We start from the raw sequence: 20,109 nt of genomic DNA, 5'->3' as shown, positions 1-20,109 counted from the left end.
GGCCTCGGAGTAAGCAACTAAACCTGTGTGCCACAACTATTGAGGCTGTGCTCTAGAGCCCGGGAGCCACAACTACTGAGCCCAAGTGCAGCAACCACTGAAGGCTGTGCATCCTAGAGCCTGTGCTCTGCAATAAGAGAAGCCATCGCAACAAGAAGTCCATGTATCACAACCAGAGAGTAGCCCCCACTCACCACAACTAGAGAAAAACCCTCATAGCAATGAAGACCTAGCATAGCCAATAAATATAATGATTTTTAAAAATCTAACACAGAGGAGGGAAAAGATAAGTTAAGCTAAAAACAAGTCAACTTACGATAGGGATCACAGCATAAAGAATTTTTAATCATGGTTGAAATCAAATTAAATGACTGATTTTATGAAACAAAACAAAAAAACAAGATCACCAGGTAACTCGTGGTACATTAAAGTTTTAGAATCGTGTTCCAAGTATTGGTGTGCCCCAGGCGTCTGTGTGTACTCTCCATCCAGGCCTACAGCTTTAACTACTATATATTTTTTAATCTCCATATCTCTCTCTGGCTCCAACCTCCTCTCCTAAATTCCAGATTCATACATGACAACTCCCTTTGGATGGAGTCTCAAATATTTCAAAGTTACTATTGAAAACAAAAGCCTTTTCCCTTCTCACTACACAGTCCCACCAAAAAAGGACACCTAAGTTTACTGAGTACCTGTTACAGGTAATAACATAAGTGCTTAACACATATCAGCTGCTTTAATCCTCCCATCACCATCCACAAGAGATAGCTACTATTATTGTGCCCATTTTACAGAGGAGTAATTGAGAGAGAGAAAGTAACTTACCCACAACTATACATCTCCTAAGTATCACACCAGTGATTTGAAGCTAGGTAATTTGACTCCAGAATATGTTCCTGTCATACCTCTCAGTTTCATTCAACTAAGAACTCAAATATAAAGTCATCATTTCACCATCTCCCACTTTTAATCCTGTGCATTCCACTTTCACACATTATCTGGAATTGATGTAGTTCTCTCCATCTCCATGGTCACCCACTCTTTTCCAAGTCATCCTTTTGCTCATGTGTTTATTAACCTCCTAATTGGTCTTCCTCCTTCCACTCTACCTGATCTTCTCTCATAGCAGAACGATTTTTACAGTAAGAATCTGATGTTAGTGCCTTCTTTAAATACTTTCATGGGCTGCCATATGCTTGACCTGAGCCCTGCCTTCTCTAGCCTTTGTGTGATATTAGCCTCAGGGACTCTGGTTCCTGAGACAAGCCAAGTACATGCCCCACCTCCAGGGCTTTTGCTCTTGTTGTTTCTGTGGAACCAAAATATCTTTTCTCCCAGCTCTCCTTCATCCTGCAGATCTCAGTTCTCATGTCACCTCTTTTCAAACCCTTTCTAAAGTCACTATTATATCTCCATTTCCTTTGCTGCACTTAACACATCTAAATCTGAAAATATAAACATCACTATATCTAAAGCTGTAGAGAATGTACTGGTCTACCTAGGTTCAAATTCTGACTTTACTCTATGATCTTCCTGTGGCTCCTTCTCATCTATTAAAAATGAGTGCAATACAACTGCTGTGATGAGTTACAACAATGCCTAGCATACACTAAGTGCTATTTAAGTATTTGATATAATGATTACATATATTTGAAGGCAAGGACCCCCTTGATTGTCTCTATATTCCTGACACTTAGAACATCTGGTTTACAAAAGTTTGTCAAATGACTATCGTTCCCTTTCATTGTTCCATTGGTATTAGTGATACAGTCTACCATTTCCCAATGCTTTATTGATGTTTTTACCCGAGGATCACCAATTAATGGGGCTTCCCTGATAGCTCAGTTGGTAAAGAATCCACCTGCAATGCAGCAGACCCCAGTTTGATTCCAGGTTAGGAATATCCTCTGGAGAAGGGATAGGCTACTCACTTCAGTATTGCTGGGCTTCCCTTGTAGCTCAGCTGGTAAAGAATCTGCCCACAATGCGGGAGACCTGGTTTTGATCCCTAGGTTGGGAAGATCCCCTGCAGAAGGGAAAGGCTACCCACTCCAGTATTCTGGCCTGGAGAATTCCATGGACTGTATAGTTCGTGGGGTCGCAAAAAAGTCAGACATGACTGAGTAACTTTCACCAATTAATGTGCCTTCACAGTCTATTTTACATGCATTTATTTCATTCTATTCACATTGACAATTGTCACACAAACTACAGAAAGTACAAAAGCATAATCCATCTTCCAATACCAGGTCAGGGTCAAGTTGAAAGAGAGGAACTATACAGTAAATTACAAGAAGAGTTCAGGTGTCCTGAACAAAGCACACTGCCTGTCACATGATGTGTTTAAAGCTGTAAATACTGCCACAGGAGAATCTCTTGTCTTTGCAGCGGCCACACAGTTCCTGCCGATGGGGCCTCCTTAGATTGATGTGTCTTTTCTTTTGAGGGCAGGAGCAACGAGACTTTGAACAGGTCTTTAGAAAAGAAGCAACAGTTTGGGCACTAAGTGATCAAATTTAGTTCTTCAAATGAAAATATTTCTCCCTACTACCCATGCCTACTATCTTTATCCTTTGAATCCCATGAGAAGTCCAAGACTAAGTTTTACAAAACCACTCACTGCCCATAAAGTGTCATGCATTTGTTTTCCAGATGAACGGCCAAAGATGACCTTTAAGAGAAGATTGCTGAGCCAATCCAGGAGATATAAGAGAGAAGTTATAAAAGTTAAAGTTGTGTAGAGTCTTTTCATTATGTAGGTTTTCACATTTGTAGCCATGTGGGAGTGAGGAGTAGTGAGTATTAAGTGATGTGAGTACCTGAACTGCAGTGATTCTCAACTGATAGTATTTTACCTACTAGCAGACATTTCAGAATATCTGGAGTATTTTTGGTTAAGACTGGAGGGAGGGATGTTCTAGGCAGCAGCCCAACCTTTTCGGTACCAGCGACCAGTTTCTTAGACAATTTTTTCATGGACTGGAGATGGGGGAGTGGGTTGGAGATGATTCAAGTGCATTACATTTATTGTACACTTTATTTCTATTATTATTACATTGGCTCCACCTCATATTATCAGGCATGAGGTTCTGAAGGTTAGGGACCCCTGTTCTAGAGGAAGCTAAATGTTTTCCTTTCAGACATGGCTAATCTTTGCTGGAATTTGAAGTGTTTTAACCATTATCCCATTCTACCTTCTGACATTTAAAAAAAAAAAAAAGTCACACCCCAGGGAGACTTGTATACTGCCCTGGTCCACCTTCCCAATCCTATTAATCTTTGAAAATTTATGATCACTGCATTATTTTCTCCGTATGTCCATAGCCAAAAAGAATAAGTCAGCTTTACCTTTTATATTGTGAAAACAGGCATTTTTATTTTTCAAATGAGTCTCATGTGGTTTATCAAATGTTGGATATATTACACTTACATCTTCCACCCTCCGGCTCATGAGTATACATCCTTAAGAAAATTCTAACAGTAATATACTCACATAGCATCTACTCTATGTAATGCTCTAAGCACTTTATATAAGACCATTTAGTACTCACATCACCTTTATAAGGAATAAAAAGCTCAATGAAAAAAATTGTAATTTATAAAATCAGGATTTACTCTAAAGAAGGTGAGGGTGGGACGTTCTGGGAGAATAGCATTGAAACATGTATATTATCATATGTGAAACAGAACACCATTCCATGTTCGATGCATGAGACAAAGGCTCAGGGCCGGGGCAATGGGATGACCCAGAGGGATGTGATGGGGAGGGAGGTGGGTGGGGGGTCCAGGAAGGGGAACACATGTAAACCCATGGCTGATTCATGTCAATGTATGGCAAAAACTATTACAATATTGTAAAGTAATTAGCTCCCAACTAAAATAAATAAATTTATAAAAAAATAAATAAATAAATAAATAAATAAAGGTAGGTTTCCAGTTTTGGTAATGGTAGGTTAGGTAGTTCTGACTAAGTCTGCTTAGGACAACTAGACAAGCTGAGCAAAAATACTAATTAAAAACAAGAACTACTTGGAGGCACTGGAGAATTACCAAAGTATCCCAGAGAAGGAAACTCAGAAAGAGAGATGAGCCTGACATTTGGGACTATTTTCTCTTCAAAGGCAATTTGGTAACAGGTAAATTTTTAAGACAACAGGAAGCTGAAAATGAGCTTCACAAGCTGATGAGGCTGAGGAATCTTAAATATGTCAAAATTGGAGAGCACTAGTTAACAATTCAGGTTTTGTGCTGGGACCCTAAAAGGCTATACCCTAGAGTAAGAATGAAACAAAAATTCATCAGCCTTCATAGATGCTGAAGCCTAACTTCAAAACAGTTCAATTATAACTGGCAAATAGTAATCAGAAATTGCTAGTATCTTCATCTGCCTAACATAAGCAAACAAGTCTTCTATGAAAAGATACTATTCTGGCCTCAAATTATCACTATAATTTTTCATATACAATATATAGCACTCAAAAGTAACCAAGTATCTAAGGAGACAGAACAACAATTCCTTGAAAACCAAGGAATGTGAAGAGGATAGCAACAGAACCACAGATTAAGCTAATGGGGTTTTCTGGTACAGATCTTAAGAAAATGATGCTTAATATGCTCAAAGAAATTAGGCTGGTATTTCCAGCAGAGAAATGGACAGTTATAAAGACATAAAAATTCTAGTACTGAAAAATGCAGTATAAGGAATCTATAACTAAATAGGTAGTTGTATTGGAAAAAGCAGAAGGAAAAACGAGAGAAATGAAAGATGGCTTAGTAGATGATATTCAAACTGTGGCAAGGAGAGACAAAAGCATAGGAAACACAGAGACGAGCGTAAAAGATTTAAGGCGTATGGTGACAGTTCTAATGTAACTAATTAGAAGAAAAGAGAATGAAGGTGGAAGTAATATTTTAAATGATAATGACTGATAATTTTTCAAACATGATAGAAGTCTCCAAGTTACAGACTTGTGAAATTGTAAGCAGGTAAATACAAAGAAACCACAATTAGGCATAGAATTATAAAACTTTTAAAAATTAAAGCAGAGAGAAATATCTTAAAAGCAAACAGACTTAGGGTGAAAAAAAATGAGATATTACTTCAAAGGAGCTGCAATGAGACTAACAGCCACTTGACAGAAACAATGAAGGTCAGATCCTTAAGGGGCAGAAAGAAACTACTACCAACCTAAAAACTTTACACTCAACAAAAATAACCTTTAAAAAAGCTATCCAGACAAAACAAAATGTGTCACCTTCAGACGTGCATTACAGGAAATATTAAAATGAGGTATTCAGGTAATGAGTTGGTGATGGACAGAGAGGCCTGGTGTGCTGCAATTCATGGGGTCGCAACGAGTCGGACACAACTGAGCGACTGAACTGAACTGATTCAGGTAAAAAGAAAGTGGTCCCAGATACATAAAGGATCTAAAAGCAGCAGAAAGAGTAAATATGCAGTTAAAACTAATTAGACTACAAAAATAATGTTTTTTGAAGTTTAAAAATAATATACAACAATAACAGCAAAGAAGTTAGGATGAAGTGAAAAGGGATTATCGTGTTCTAAGGTCACTGCATTGCCAAGGAGAGGTAAGACTGACGTATCAACATCTACGTTAATTGTTTAAGCATGCTATAAGATGAACCTTGAAGAACACTGAAGAATAAATAACTGCCAAGATAAGGGCGAGTGATTTACAAAAAAAATCAACTCAAGTGAACACAATAAGTAAAAGGAGTATAATAGTAACTAGATATATTTAAATCCAAAGTAATTATAGTAAACTGACTGCAAATGTCAGACTAGAAAAACTAAAGATAATAGTTTAAAAATATTAGACCAATTTTTTTAAATTACTTCTAAGTAGTATAAAAATATTTTTAAGTAAAAGATTTAGGTAAAAATTCTTGATTATGAAAATCAACGATGTCACACTTTTCTGAAAAGCTTCAAGAGCCATCTCCTAAAAGCTGTTTAAGAGCTCATCGAATTCTGTGACACCCTAGACTTTAGAGACATCACGGAATCTGATTACAGCTCTAATACCTAGTATCTAACTTTGGGCAACTTATTTTCTTACTGAACTTTAGCTTTTTGTTCTGTATCATGGGAATAACACCTACTTCAAAGGTTAGGTTACAGGAGATAATGAAAAGCACTTGACTCCAAGTTTGGCACATAGCTTAATATGGAGGAGAAAATGGCAACCCACTCCAGTATTCTTGCCTGGGAAATCCCATGGACAGAGGAGCCTGGTGGGCTACAGTCCACAGGGTTGCAAAGAGTCAGATATGACCACCACTACCAAGAGCTTAGTAAAGGTTACCTATTAAGTTACATGCGAACTAGTCACAAGGTGTTTTAGGAAAAACACACATACTGGGGGCAGTCCTAAGATGGTGGAGGAATAGGGCGGGGAGACCACTTTCTCCCCCACAAATTCATCGAAAGAACATTTGAACGCTGAGCAAATTCCACAAAACAACTTCTGAATGCTGGCAGAGGACATCAGGAACCCAGAAAGGCAGCCCATTGTCTTTGAAAGGAGGTAGGAAAAATATAAAAGATAAAAAGAGAGATAAAAGAGGTAGGGACGGAGATCCATCAGGGGAAGGGTGTCTTAAAAAAGAAAGAAGTTTCCAAACACCAGGAAACACTCTCACCTGCGAGTCTGTGGCGAGCTTTGGAACCTCAGAGGGCGACATAACCGGGAGGAAAAATAAATAAATAATTAAAATCCACAGATTACTTGCCTTAACAGCAACTCCCAGCAGAGAAGCAGCACAGACACTCACATCCGCCACTAGCAAGCGGGGACTGGACAGAGAGGCCTGGGCTGCATTGCTCAGGGTAAGGAGCAGGCATGAATGCCCCAAGGGCAATCTGAGGGAACTAACTAGAGATAGTAACCCAGACTGTAGGATAGCTATCCTGTGAAAAGCACTAACCTAAAACACTGCCAGGTCCACTCACAGAACAAAGGACTGAGCAGACCTAGCTGGCTGTGGGCCATCCCATCCTCCACCAAAGACAGGCAGGCGAGGGCAGCTAGAGCCAGAAGGGGGCAATCGCAGCCCCAGAGAGGTATCATCTACCAAACCGCAAGCAGGCTTCATTGCTATCCAAGACTTCTTGGGATTCTGGACGGTCGACAACCGCTGGGAGGGTCGCAGCCAGAGATCAGTTCCCCAGAAGAGACATGCAGCACACCTGAGAAGGCACGCTGGTTGTACACCCAGAAAACTGAGCGGCTGGGGCAGGGGAGGTGATAAGTCGCAGCCCCCAACTGGGGGCAACTGTGCTCGCCAAGCACCTGGTCACCTGAGCTGCTTGGACCTGGGAAGGGCACAAAACGCAGGCCCAACCAAGTCTGCGCCTTTGTGGAGTACCCGAGAACCTGAACCTGAGCAGTTTAGAACCTGGGAAGTGCATGCAACCCAGGGCCCGCCTCAGACAGTTTCTGGCAGAGCAACCTATAGCCTAAGCAGTGTAGACCATGAAAGCACACACGCTGTGAGCGGGGGCAAACCCAGTGTGGCCGAGACACTGCAAGCACACCCCACACATGCCAGTGATATTTGTTTGCAGTGTTTCTCCCTCCCCACAGCACGACTGAACAAGTAAGCCTAAAAAAGTGACCACCACCGCCCCCTTGTGTCAGGGCGGAAATTAGACAATGAAGCGGCCAGCAAACTGAAGAAGCTAAAATAAACAGAGGGAATCACTTTAGAAGTGACAGGTGCAATAGACTAAAACCCTGTAGTTAGCACCAACTACATAGGAAGGGGCCTATAGATCTTGAGAAGTATAAGCCGGATCAAGGAACTATCTGAAAATGAACTGACCCCACTGTCCACAACACCACCAGAGAAATTCCTAGATATATTTTTACGATTATCATTTTTTAAAATTTTTTTTAAAATTTTTAAGTCTTCTATTACGCCTTTAATTTTCATTTTTATAACCTACTATTACTTTGCAAAAAAAAAAGACCCTACTTTTAAGGCAAATTTCATATATATATATTTTATAATTTTTGTGACTTTGTTTTTTTCTTTAATATTATATTTTTGAGAATCTAACCTCTACTCTAGATTTTTAATCTCTGCTTTTTGGTATTTCTTATCAATTTTGTATCACTAAGAACCCAATCTTCAGTACCCAGTTTTACTTGGGAGGGAGATTACTGGCTGGATTGTCTCTCCCCCTTTGGACTCTCCTTTTTCTCCACCAGGTCGCCTCTATCTCCTGCCTCCCCCTTCTCTTCTCTACCCAACTGTGTGAATCTCTTTGTGTGTTCAGGGCTGTGGAGAACACTTAGGGAACTGATTACTGGCTAGATCAGTCTCTCTCCTTTTGATTCCCCCTTTTTTCTTCCTTCCTCCCTCTTCTCTTCTCTGTGTAACTCCATGAACATCTGAGCACATAGGGAAGTGATTTCTGGCTAGCTTGCTCTCTCCCCTTTTGAGTCCCCCTCTTCTCCTCCTGGTCACCTCTATCTCCCTCCTCCCTCTTCTCTCCTCCATGTAACTGTGTACCTCTCCAGGTGTCCCTCACTGTGGAGAAACTTTTCATCGTTAACCTAGATGTTTTATCATCGGTGCTGTATAGATGGAGAAGTCTTGAGGCTACTGTAACAATAAGACTGAAAACCAGAGGCAGGAGGCTTAAGTCCAAATCCTGAGAACACGAGAGAACTCCTGACTCCAGGGAACATTAATTGATAGGAGCTCATCAAATGCCTCCATACCTACACTGAAACCAAGCACCACCCAAGGGCCAACAAGTTCCAGAAAAAGATATATCACACAAATTCTCCAGCAACACAGGAACATAGCCCTGAGATTCAATATACAGGCTGCCCAAAGTGACACCAAACCCACTGACTTCTCAAAACTCATTACTGGACATTTCATTGCACTCCAGAGAGAAGAACTCAAGCTCTACCCACCAGAACACCGACACAAGCTTCCCTAACTAGGAAACCTTGACAAGCCACCCATCCAACCCTACCCACAGCGAGGAACCTCCACAATAAAGAGGAACCACAAACTGCCAGAATACGGAAAGGCAACCCCAAACACAGCAATATATACAAGATGAAAAGGTAGAGAAATACCCAGCATGTAAAGGAACAGGATAAATGTCCACCAAACCAAACCAAAGAGGAAGAGATAGGGAATCTACCTGATAAAGAATTCCGAATAATGATAGTGAAAATGATCCAAAATCTTGAAAACAAAATGGAGTTACAGATAAATAGCCTGGAGACAAGGATCGAGAAGATACAAGAAATGTTTAACAAGGACCTAGAAGAAATAAAAAAGTCAATACATAATGAATAATGCAATAAATGAGATCAAAAACACTCTGGAGGGAACCGACAGTAGAATAATGGAGGCAGAAGATAGGATAAGTGAGGTAGAAGATAGAATGGTAGAAATGAAACAGAGAAGAAAAAAGAAAAAAGAATTAAAAGAAATGAGGACAACCTCAGAGACCTCTGGGACAATGTTAAACGCCCCAACATTCGAATCATAGGAGTCCCAGAAGAAGAAGACAAAAAGAAAGACCATGAGAAAATACTTGAGGAGATAATAGTTGAAAACTTCCCTAAAATGGGCAAGGAAATAATCACCCAAGTCCAAGAAATGCAGAGAGTCCCAAACAGGATAAACCCAAGGCGAAACACCCCAAGACACATATTAATCAAATTAACAAAGATCAAACACAAAGAACAAATATTAAAAGCAGCAGGGACTGTTGGGCAGCTCTGCTGGCGGTTAAAGCTGGGATGTCACGGCCAGGGGCGCCAGTTGGAGACATGATTGCAATGCGGGCCTTAGGATTTGAGCCAAAGAAAGATGAAATTAAAAAGATGATAGCTGAAACTGACAAAGAAGGAATTGGTACCATTAGTTTTGAAGAATTTTTTGCCATAATGAGTGTAAAAATGAGTGAAAAGGATAAAAAAGAAGAAATATTGAAGGCTTTGAAATTATTTGATGATGATGATACAGGAAGTATATCACTGAACAATATCAAGAGGGTTGCTAAGGAACTAGGGGAAAATTTAACAGATGATGAACTTCAGGAAATGCTTGATGAGGCTGATCATGATGGGGATGGAGAAATAAACAAGGAAGAATTTTTGAAAATGATGCAAAAGACCACTGTTTATTAATACTGTCTTTTGTGCCTCCTGGAAAGTTGTTAATAAGTTTGTATTTGTTGTAAGTTCCATAATAGCTGAATGTATTCATTTTCAGTGTTTAAGTTTATATACATAAGCTGGTTTCTTGATGTCTAATCCATATGAGAAGTTACATGTTGCTGCCAATATGTTGTTAAATCTATAACATCAAGAAATAAAATGTAGTGACTTCCTTAAACTATGAATCTGAAGAACAGTATTAATTACAAGTGCTATTTTTAGAGCCCCACGTTCTAAAACTTAGATTTTTTTTTTAATTTACGGAAATCGGCCCCACATCATATGAATTTGGCAAGCCAGCCATTACTTTCCCTATTATTTCCCTTTTGTGCAACTCTAAAAATGAATATTTGCTTTTTAACTGATTATTCAGATATGTAAAGTCTTAAATAAAAATGTCTGGCAGCTTCAAAAAATAAATAAAAGCAGCAAGGGAAAAACAACAATAACACACAAGGGGGTTCACATAAGGATAACAGCTTATCTTTCAATAGAAACTCTTCAGGCCAGAAGGGAATGGCAGGACATACTTAAAGTGATGAAAGAAAAAAACCTACAGTCCAGATTACTGTACCCAGCAAGGATCTCATTCAAATACAAAGGAGAAATCAAAAGCTTTACAGACAAGCAAAAGCTGGGAGAATTCAGCACCACCAAACCAGCTCTCCAACAAATGCTAAAGGATCTTCTCTAGACAGGAAACACAGAAAGAGTGTATAAACTGGAACCCAAAACAATAAAGTAAATGGCAACAGGATCATACTTATCAATAATTACTTTAAATGTAAATGGGTTGAATGCCCCAACCAAAAGACAAAGACTGGCTGAATGGATACAAAAACAAGACCCCTATATATGTTGTCTACAAGAGACCCACCTCGAAACAAGGAACACATACAGACTGAAAGTGAAGGGTTGGAAAAAGATATTCCATGCAAATAGAGACCAAAAGAAAGCAGGAGTAGCAATACTTATATCAGATAAAATAGACTTTAAAACAAAGACTGTGAAGAGAGACAAAGAAGGAACTACATAATGGTCAAAGGATCAATCCAAGAAGATATAACAATTATAAATATATGTGCACCCAATATAGGAGCACTGCAATATGTAAGACAAATGCTAACAAGTATGAAAAGGGAAATTAACAATAACACAATAATAGTGGGAGACTTTAATACCCCACTCACACCTATGGATAGATCAACTAAACAGAAAATTAACAAGGAAACACAACCTTTAAATGATACAATAGACCAGTTAGACCTGATTGATATCTACAGGACATTTCACCCCAAAACAATGAATTTCAACTTTTTCTCAAGTGCATATGGAACCTTCTCCAGGATAGATCACATCCTGGGCTATAAATCTAGCCTTGGTAAATTCAAAAAAACTGAAATCATTCCAAGCATCTTTTCTGACCACAATGCAGTAAGATTAGATGTCAATTACAGGAGAAAAACTATCAAAAATTCCAACATATGGAGGCTGAACAACATGCTGCTGAATAACCAACAAATCAGAAGAAAACAAAAATGAAATCACAATATGCATAGAAACAAATGAAAATGAGAACACAACAACCCAAAACCTATGGGACACTGTAAAAGCAGTGCTAAGGGGAAGGTTCATAGCAATACAAGCTTACCTCAAGAAGCAAGAAAAAAGTCAAATAAATAACCTTACTATATACCTAAAGCAACTAGAAAAGGAAGAAATGAAGAACCCCAGGGTTAGTAGAAGGAAAGAAACCTTAAAAATTAGGGCAGAAATAAATGCAAAAGAAACAAAAGAGACCATAGCAAAAATCAACAAAGCCAAAAGCTGGTTCTTTGAGAAGATAAATAAAATTGACAAACCATTAGCCAGACTCATCAAGAAACAAAGGAAGAAAAATCAAATCAACAAAATTAGAAATGAAAATAGAGAGATCACAACGGACAACAGAGAAATACAAAGGATCATAAGAGACTACTATCAGCAACTATACGCCAATAAAATGGACAACTTGGAAGAAATGGACAAATTCTTAGAAAAGTACAACTTTCCAAAACTGAAACAGAAGAAATAGAAAACTTAACAGACCCATCACAAGCACGGAAATCAAAACTGTAATCAGAAATCTTCCAGTGAACAAAAGCCCAGGACCAGACGGCTTCTCAGCTAATTATACCAAAAATTTAAAGAGCTAACACCTATCCTACTCAAACTCTTCCTGAAAATTGCAGAGGAAGGTAAACTTCCAAACTCATTCTATATGAGTTGTTTCTTGAGGCCACCATCACCCTAATACCAAAACCTGACAAAGATGCCACAAAAAAAGAAAACTACAGGCCAGTATCACTGATGAACATAGATGCAAAAATCCTTAACAAAACAGAATCCAACAACATATTAAAAAAGATCATACATCATGACCAAGTGGGCTTTATCTTCAATAGCCGCAAAATCAATCAACATAATACACATTAACAAATTGAAAAATAAAAATCATATGATTATCTCAATAGATGCAGAGAAAGCCTTTGACAAAATTCAACATCCATTTATGATAAAAACCCTCCAAAAAGCAGGAATAGAAGGAACATACCTCAACATAATAAAAGCTATATATGACAAACCCACAGCAAACATTATCCTCAATGGTGAAAAATTGAAAGCATTTCCCTTGAAGTCAGGAACAAGACAAGGGTGCCCACTCTCATCACTACTATTCAACATAGTTTTGGAAGTTTTGGCCACAACAATCAGAGCAGAAAAAGAAATAAAAGGAATCCAGATTGGAAAAGAAGAAGTAAAACTCTCACTGTTTGCAGATGACATGATCCTCTACATAGAAAACCCTAAAGACTCCACCAGAAAATTATTAGAGCTAATCAATGAATATAGTAAAGTTGCAGGGTATAAAATCAACACACAGAAATTCCTTGCATTCCTATACACTAACAATGAGAAAACAGAAATAGAAATTAAGGAAACAATTCCATTCACCATTGCAACAAAAAGAATAAAAGACTTAGGAATGTATCTCCCTAAAGAAACAAAAGACCTATATATAGAAAACTATAAAACACTGGTGAAAGAAATCAAAGAGGACATAAATAGATGGAGAAATATACTGTGTTCATGAATCGGAAGAATCAATATAGTGAAAATGAGTATACTACCCAAAGCAATCTATAGATTCAATGCAATCCTTATCAAGCTACCAACGGTATTTTTCACAGAACTAGAACAAATAATTTCACAATTTGTATGGAAATACAAAAAACCTCAAATAGCCAAAGCAATCTTGAGAAAGAAAAACGGAACTGGAGGAATCAGCCTGCCTGACTTCAGGCTCTACTACAAAGCTACAGTCATCAAGACAGTATGGTATTGGCACAAAGACAGAAATATAGATCAATGGAACAAAATAGAAAGCCCAGAGATAAACCCATGCACCTATGGACACCTTATCTTCGACAAAGGAAGCAAGAATATACAATAGAGAAAACATAATCTCTTTAACAAGTGGTGCTGGGAAAACTGGTCAACCACTTGTAAAAGAATGAAACTAGGACACTTTCTAACACCATACACAAAAATAAACTCAAAGTGGATTAAAGACCTAAACGTAAGACCAGAAACTATAAAATGCCTAGAGGAAAACATAGGCAAAACACTCTCCAACATAAATCACAGCAGGATCCTCCATGACCCACCTCCCAGAATATTGGAAATAAAAGCAAAAATAAACAAATGGGACCTAATTAAAATTAAAAGCTTCTGCACAACAAAGGAAACTATAAGCAAGGTGAAAAAAAAGCCTTCAGAATCAGAGAAAATAATAGCAAATGAAGCAACTGACAAAGAATCTCAAAAATATACAAGCAACTCCTGCAGCTCAATTCCAGAAAAATAAACGACCCAATTAAAAAGTGGGCCAAAGAACTAAACAGACATTTCTCCAAGGAAGACATACAGATGGCTAACAAACACATGAAAAGATGTGTTCAGGATGGGGAACACATGTACACCTGTGGCAGATTCATGTTACTGTACGGCAAAACCAATACAATACTGTAATTAGCCTCCAATTAAAATAAATAAATTTATATTTTAAAAAAAACACACACATACCACACACATAAACAAACCACATAAGGCAACTTAAATCTCCTCCTTCCCCCCCAAAAGACTAGAATTTATGCTTTATTTTCTAAAATATTACAAAAATTCAAACATACAGCAAACCGAACACTCCTACACAAATATCCACATCTAGCAAATCCTAACATTTTGCCACAGAAGCTTCATGTTTAAAAATGAAAACATTATGGACACAATGGAAATACTCAGTTTGCTTACCTGGCACTGGATTGCTTCCACTCGATAAGGGTTAAAACTCTTTTGGCATTTGCAACAGAGTTGTTTGAAATAAACCTAAAGAGAAATTTGTCTTTTACACAGGTTTATGTGTACCCTAGGCTCCCATTTCTTAAGTAATCCATTCCTTCACCCTGTAGCTTGCTTTTGCCCAATCTCTATGCTGAGGTCTTAAGCTCTTGTGGTGCTATCAGTCACTTTTTCTTATTTTTTGAATCTCATTTTCTTTACCTGTAAAATCGAGACAATGCCACTTCCTTTTTCTATAGTTTTGACAACTACCCAATAATGTACATAAAGTACCACAGTAAAATTCTTCAGTAAGAAGCAGCTATTATAATTTTATTCATTGTGCAGACAGAACGCTTGACCTTCTCCTTTTGTCCGGGTCTATTTGTCCGTTTTTAATTTTTTCAGTATTTCTCCATTTGAAATTCAAATTACTTATAGTTACCCAACAATCCACATGTTTCTAGGCTTTGTGCATTCTCACTTCAATTTATAAACCTTTAAAATCATACTTGGACAACAAGATGCCTTCTCTCTGACAGAGTTAATTGTCCCCCTCCTGTATTATTTTTGTACCACTTTCGTGCCACCAGTGCCAATGCATAGATCACCAATCTCATCTTGTCTGCATCATTCCTATCAGAATCAGTTTCTTCAGGATGAGTTACATGTCTTGTTCTTTGTATTCTAAAGTCATGAGTGTTTGAATTAAATACACTGTTTCTATTCTAGCAAGAAAATGAAAGTAAGTTTAGTTAAAATATCTATTTCACCTCCAGGATCTAGTAAATGGCTAGTGCAAAAGAGAAAAAAAACTTTTCATTCACATTTTAGCATACCTCCTTGCTCAATTCTTTTATACTCCTTAAGTCAGAAAAGCAGTTATCTAAAATGCAACAGCATAGGGGCCTCAAACTCCAATGCTTGTAGAGGTTAATCAGAGAGACTAGATGTAGGCTGTTGCAAAATGAAGGGCAAGTGTGGAGTGAAGGGAGACAGAAGTTACTCAGTCCCAGTCTACTGCTCCTCACACAGAAGTGAGGGTGTTTAAAGACCCAAGTCTGACTGTTCAGGAAAATCTAAAAATGCAGAATGTGAAATCTTTCCCAAACTTAATATGTTGACAACTAATTCAAATTAAGGCATGGAGCCTAAATGAGTCAGTCTCTCAAGGTTAACCTTCACAATGAATTATTTCTCTCACTGCCCCACCTTGTGGACAGACAATGGACATTTTCTAGAGCTAAAGCCTAAATCTGTTACAATACACCAACTAAAAAATGATTATATAGGTAGAGGGAATCTGTTGTATAGCACAAAGAACTCAGTTCAGTGCTCTGTAGCGACCTAGATGGGCCGGATTGGGGGTGAGATAGGAGGGAGGTCCAGGAGGGAGAGGATATATCTATACATATATCTGATTAACTTGGTTGTACAGCAGAAGCTAACAACACTGTAAGGCAATTATTAATATACCCCAATTTAAAAAAAAAATTATAACAAGTCCCAATGTGTACAAGGTCAAGAGTTCATCTAAATATGGCAACATTTTGTCCAACCCAACTACCAAACCAAATGTAACACCAGGATGTGGTTCAGGAGCTCAAGCTCTCATGGACAGCCCAATTTCGTTCAGTCCAAACCTTTGCTTGGCACCTACTATGTCCTTGGCACTGAGGCTACGTTATAGTCATGTACCATTAGGACACACAGTCTTCGTCCATTTAACATCCATGCCCGCACCATTATTCTCCCACATCCCACTCACTTTCACTTACCTTATTAGTTCCAGTAATGCACCACACATAAGCACTCTCCCATCTGGTCTTACAATCTTTACAGTGAAAATAGCCATATTTGGGTTCTAAAAACTGCAAATAAGGAGGAAAAGTCCTTTACTATCTTGAGGGGTTAAAAGTGAAAGTGAGAAGTCACTCAGTCGTATCCGACTCTTTGTGACCCCATGGGCTGTATACAGTCCATGGAATTCTCCAGGCCAGAATACTGGAGTGGGTAGCCTTTCCTTTCTCCAGGGGATCTTCCCAACCCAGGGATTGAACCCAAGTCTCCCGCATTGCAGGTGGATTCTTTACCAAGTGAGCCACAAGAGAAGCTCTGAGGGGTGAAGGGGGGAGAGGATAAAAAGCCAGATCCTGCTATCCTTGTGGTTTTGTGTAAGTAAAAAACAGGAAGCCTCCTTAACCTCACTCATAACTATTCTCAAGGTCAGTACATGAACTCAGCTGTCAAGGACTGATTACTCTGGGATTCTTCTAGCTTCTCTCAGGCTTTTCCAATCTGTTTTCCCCAAGGCCATGAGCACCAGCTGCACAAAATGAAGATCTGATCATGTACTTCACAAACCCAAAACCTCTCTTTTCCCTCATTTGCATCAGCTATGGTTCCCAAACTTTGGGGGTTTCACAGGCTTAAAGTTGGCTCCTTATTTTACCAAAAAGCTAAAGAAACAAAGCAAAAACACATGGACTTCCCTAGTGGTCCAGTGGTTAAGAATCTGCTTTCCAATACGGGGAGGCGGGTTGGACCCCTAGTGGGAAACTAAGAACCCCACATTCGAAACTACTGAGCCGGGGCTCTGGAGCAGGAGCCAACTAGAGAAAAGCAGGCGCGCTTCAAGGAACGCTCCTACGTGCCACCAGTCAGACCCAAAGCAGTCCAATCAATAAATAAATTTTAAAATCCCATACAGGACATGTAAAATACATGTTTTCAGAACTTCCTCTCTCCTTTATCAAGTAAAGGGAGGAAGCGAGAGAAGATTCTGCTATCATGGCATCAGAAATGGCGGGGGGAAAAAGAGGGCTCAGGTGAGGGGAGAGAAAGCTCACCTGGAAGTTGGGCCTCCAGAGCGGCTGGCTGGAGTCTACCGGGGCCGGCCTGCTCTTCCTCTCCCGAGGACTCAAGGAGTCTTCCTCCGCCAGCTCCTCACGCGGCTGGAGTTCCTCAGGGGAATCCTCTTCCGACCTTGGTGGTGATGATGGTGGTGGTAGTGGCGGAAGCGGCTGGCCAGCCTCCGGCGGACCCGAGAGCGCCTTCCGCAGTAGCACCTGGCCCCAGTGGCCGGGCACCGGCGAAGACACGCCCCAGGCAGACGCGGGTGCCCCGTGGCCTGCGCTGGCCCAGGGGGAGAGGCTGTCCAGGGTGCGAGGCCCCAGAGAGCACTGCACGGACTTGCCCACCCGGGGGCTCACCTGCACGCCCACATCCTTGGTGTTGGCCTTGCGCAGCCACAGGCTCAGGCCGGGGTTCATATGGGAGAAAACGGCCATGAGCTGCGCTCTCTTGTAAGGGTCCACGCAGTAGTCGGAGGCATTGGAAGGCATCAGCAGCCCGGGCCTGGCCAGGAAAGTGGGGGGAACGTTGGTCTGCCTCCAGTCCGGTTGTCTGTGCTCAGAGAGTCCAGACTGGCCCAAAGGCAGCGTGTTCCCATAGCCCGGGTACAAGCTGTAGGGAACACGGAAGAAGCGCTCCATCTGACCACCTGGCGCCCAGGCGCAGCAAAATATCCCGAGGCAGTTTGTTTCAGTCCTTGTTTTGTCTTCCACCTTCATCCGCCCCCTTTTCCTCCAGGTCACGTTGGTTCACGTTCTTCCAAAGCTTCTCCCATTTATTTCAGATTCTGAAGAGTGCTGCTGCCTATTACCCAAATTGGAGGAGGGAAGGCGATATCCCTACCTAGAGAGGTCTAATTGCCACCTGATCCCTAATTGGGATCTGTCTCTCTTCAATTCACTGCTCTTGAATCTTTTTTTCTCAAAGCTGTTTTTCATTTAACTTCTTATTCACACACATGCTTTAATTAGCAACTCTAATTTATTCCTATCCTATGCATGCTTAGTCGCTTCAGTCATCCGACTCTTGGTGATCCTATGAACTGCAACCCACTAGACCCCTCTGTCCATGGGATTCTCCAGGCAAGAATACTGGAGTGGTTTGCCATGCCCTTCTCCAGGGGATCTTCCCAACCCATGGATCGAACCCAGGTCTCCTGCATTGCAGGCAGATTCTTTTCCATTTGAGCTACCGGGGAAGCTCCAATTTATTCCTATAGTGACTTACAATTTCAGAGATTGTGTTTTAAAAATAAAAAAAGATTGAATACAAGCAGCAAAATTTGAGCTGCTGCACTATTACTACTCTTGCCTGGAAAATCCCATGGATGGTGGAGCCTGGTAGGCTGCAGTCCATGGGGTCGCGAAGAGTCGGACACGACTGAGCGACTTCACTTTCACTTTTCACTTTCATGCATTGGAGAAGAAATGGCAACCCACTCCAGTATTCTTGCCTGGAGAATCCCAGGGACGGTGGAGCCTGGTGGGCTGCCGTCTATGGGGTCACAGAGAGTCGGACACAACTGAAGCGACTTAGCAGCACTATTAGAGCGAGCATAAAGAAGACAGTATTATGGCAGAACGCATAAATGTAAAAAACCTGGTTCTGTAGCAGCAAGGAGTAAAGTTAGGGGGGTTGGGGGGACAGTGTATTTAGTGAAAAAATACATTTGAGAGGGTTGTATAACATGCCAACCGTTCTCATTAGTCCACTATAGTGAGAATTCTCCCCAAAGGGGAAAATAAGCAAACTGTTCTGACTTAGAGGTTAAATGCAGACTTAATCACAGGATAGTTAATAAGTAAAAGACTTGAACTGAAACTTGCGAGCTGCGTGCTAAATCGTTTCAGTAGTGTCCCACTCTTTGCGACCCCATAGACAGTAGCCCGCCAGGCTCTTCTGTCCACCTGGGCCTTGTTTGCTAGATAACTTAGTCAATTGGATGATTGAGTTTCCCCATCTGACAATACTAAAAAATTTATAAGGTTATCATAAGGTTAAATGTGATATTACTTATAAAGCATAAAGAATAACTCACAGATCTTCATTAAGAGGTAGCTGTTATTGGATAAAGATCACAGGCTATTTAGACCTAGATGATCATAAGCTTTTGTATCTACGTGTATTGGAAAGTTGTCTACTGCCAAGGATTATGATCAATCTAAAACGACACCTCAGGTACCAAGTAAATGGCACCCGTTTTCGAATCCAAAGTTGCTTTCACTGTTCACTGGTCAGGAGCCTTTGGATAGTAGCAAGGCCCATGAGCCACTATCACCTTCAGGATCCAGTTGAAAGCTTTCTAGGTCCTACAATAAACCTGAATTAAGCCTTGTGCTGGCCATAGCCCATACTCGGTGAATTGAGACTGCTGTCTTTCAGAGCAGTTTCAAGAGCAAGTCAGGCACAAAGCAGGTGCTTGGTACCCTAGGAGCGTCAAGGATACGTCAAGCATACTACGGAGGCCTGCAGGAAGAAGTATTATCTAAAACTACAAGAGACTTGAGATAGGCTTAACAACTTTTCAAGCTGGGAGAGTCTCAGAGGTTTCTGAAATTCTGCTGCCCAACAGCAACACGCAGTCTATAACCAATGTCCTCCGGTTTCAAATCTCTGCCCCTTCCACTCTATAGGGAGCTCTCCGCTGGGCAAGAAG

The 20,109-nt window shown here is 40.2% G+C and overlaps 1 protein-coding gene across 1 annotated transcript; it reads right to left on the bottom strand.

Annotated features, from left to right (window-relative positions):
- Window positions 1-2,146: 2,146 nt before the first annotated feature.
- On the bottom strand, window positions 2,147-18,572 carry ZAR1L (zygote arrest 1 like). Its single transcript, XM_081549235.1, has 4 exons — window positions 17,450-18,572; window positions 16,379-16,471; window positions 14,574-14,648; window positions 2,147-2,477 (listed from the first exon to the last, which is right to left on the bottom strand). Exons 1-4 carry the CDS (start codon window positions 18,170-18,172, stop codon window positions 2,334-2,336), a joined length of 1,035 nt encoding a protein of 344 aa, XP_081405361.1. The 5' UTR covers window positions 18,173-18,572; the 3' UTR covers window positions 2,147-2,333.
- Between the last annotated feature and the right edge of the window lie 1,537 nt (window positions 18,573-20,109).

This window comes from Giraffa tippelskirchi, chromosome 12 (assembly GCF_054371585.1).
Source record: "Giraffa tippelskirchi isolate mGirTip1 chromosome 12, T2T-mGirTip1v1.2.pri, whole genome shotgun sequence".
Taxonomy (NCBI): Eukaryota; Metazoa; Chordata; class Mammalia; order Artiodactyla; family Giraffidae; genus Giraffa; species Giraffa tippelskirchi.
Note: the sequence above shows the minus strand (reverse complement) of the source record. Positions and strands in the feature narration are given on the sequence as shown.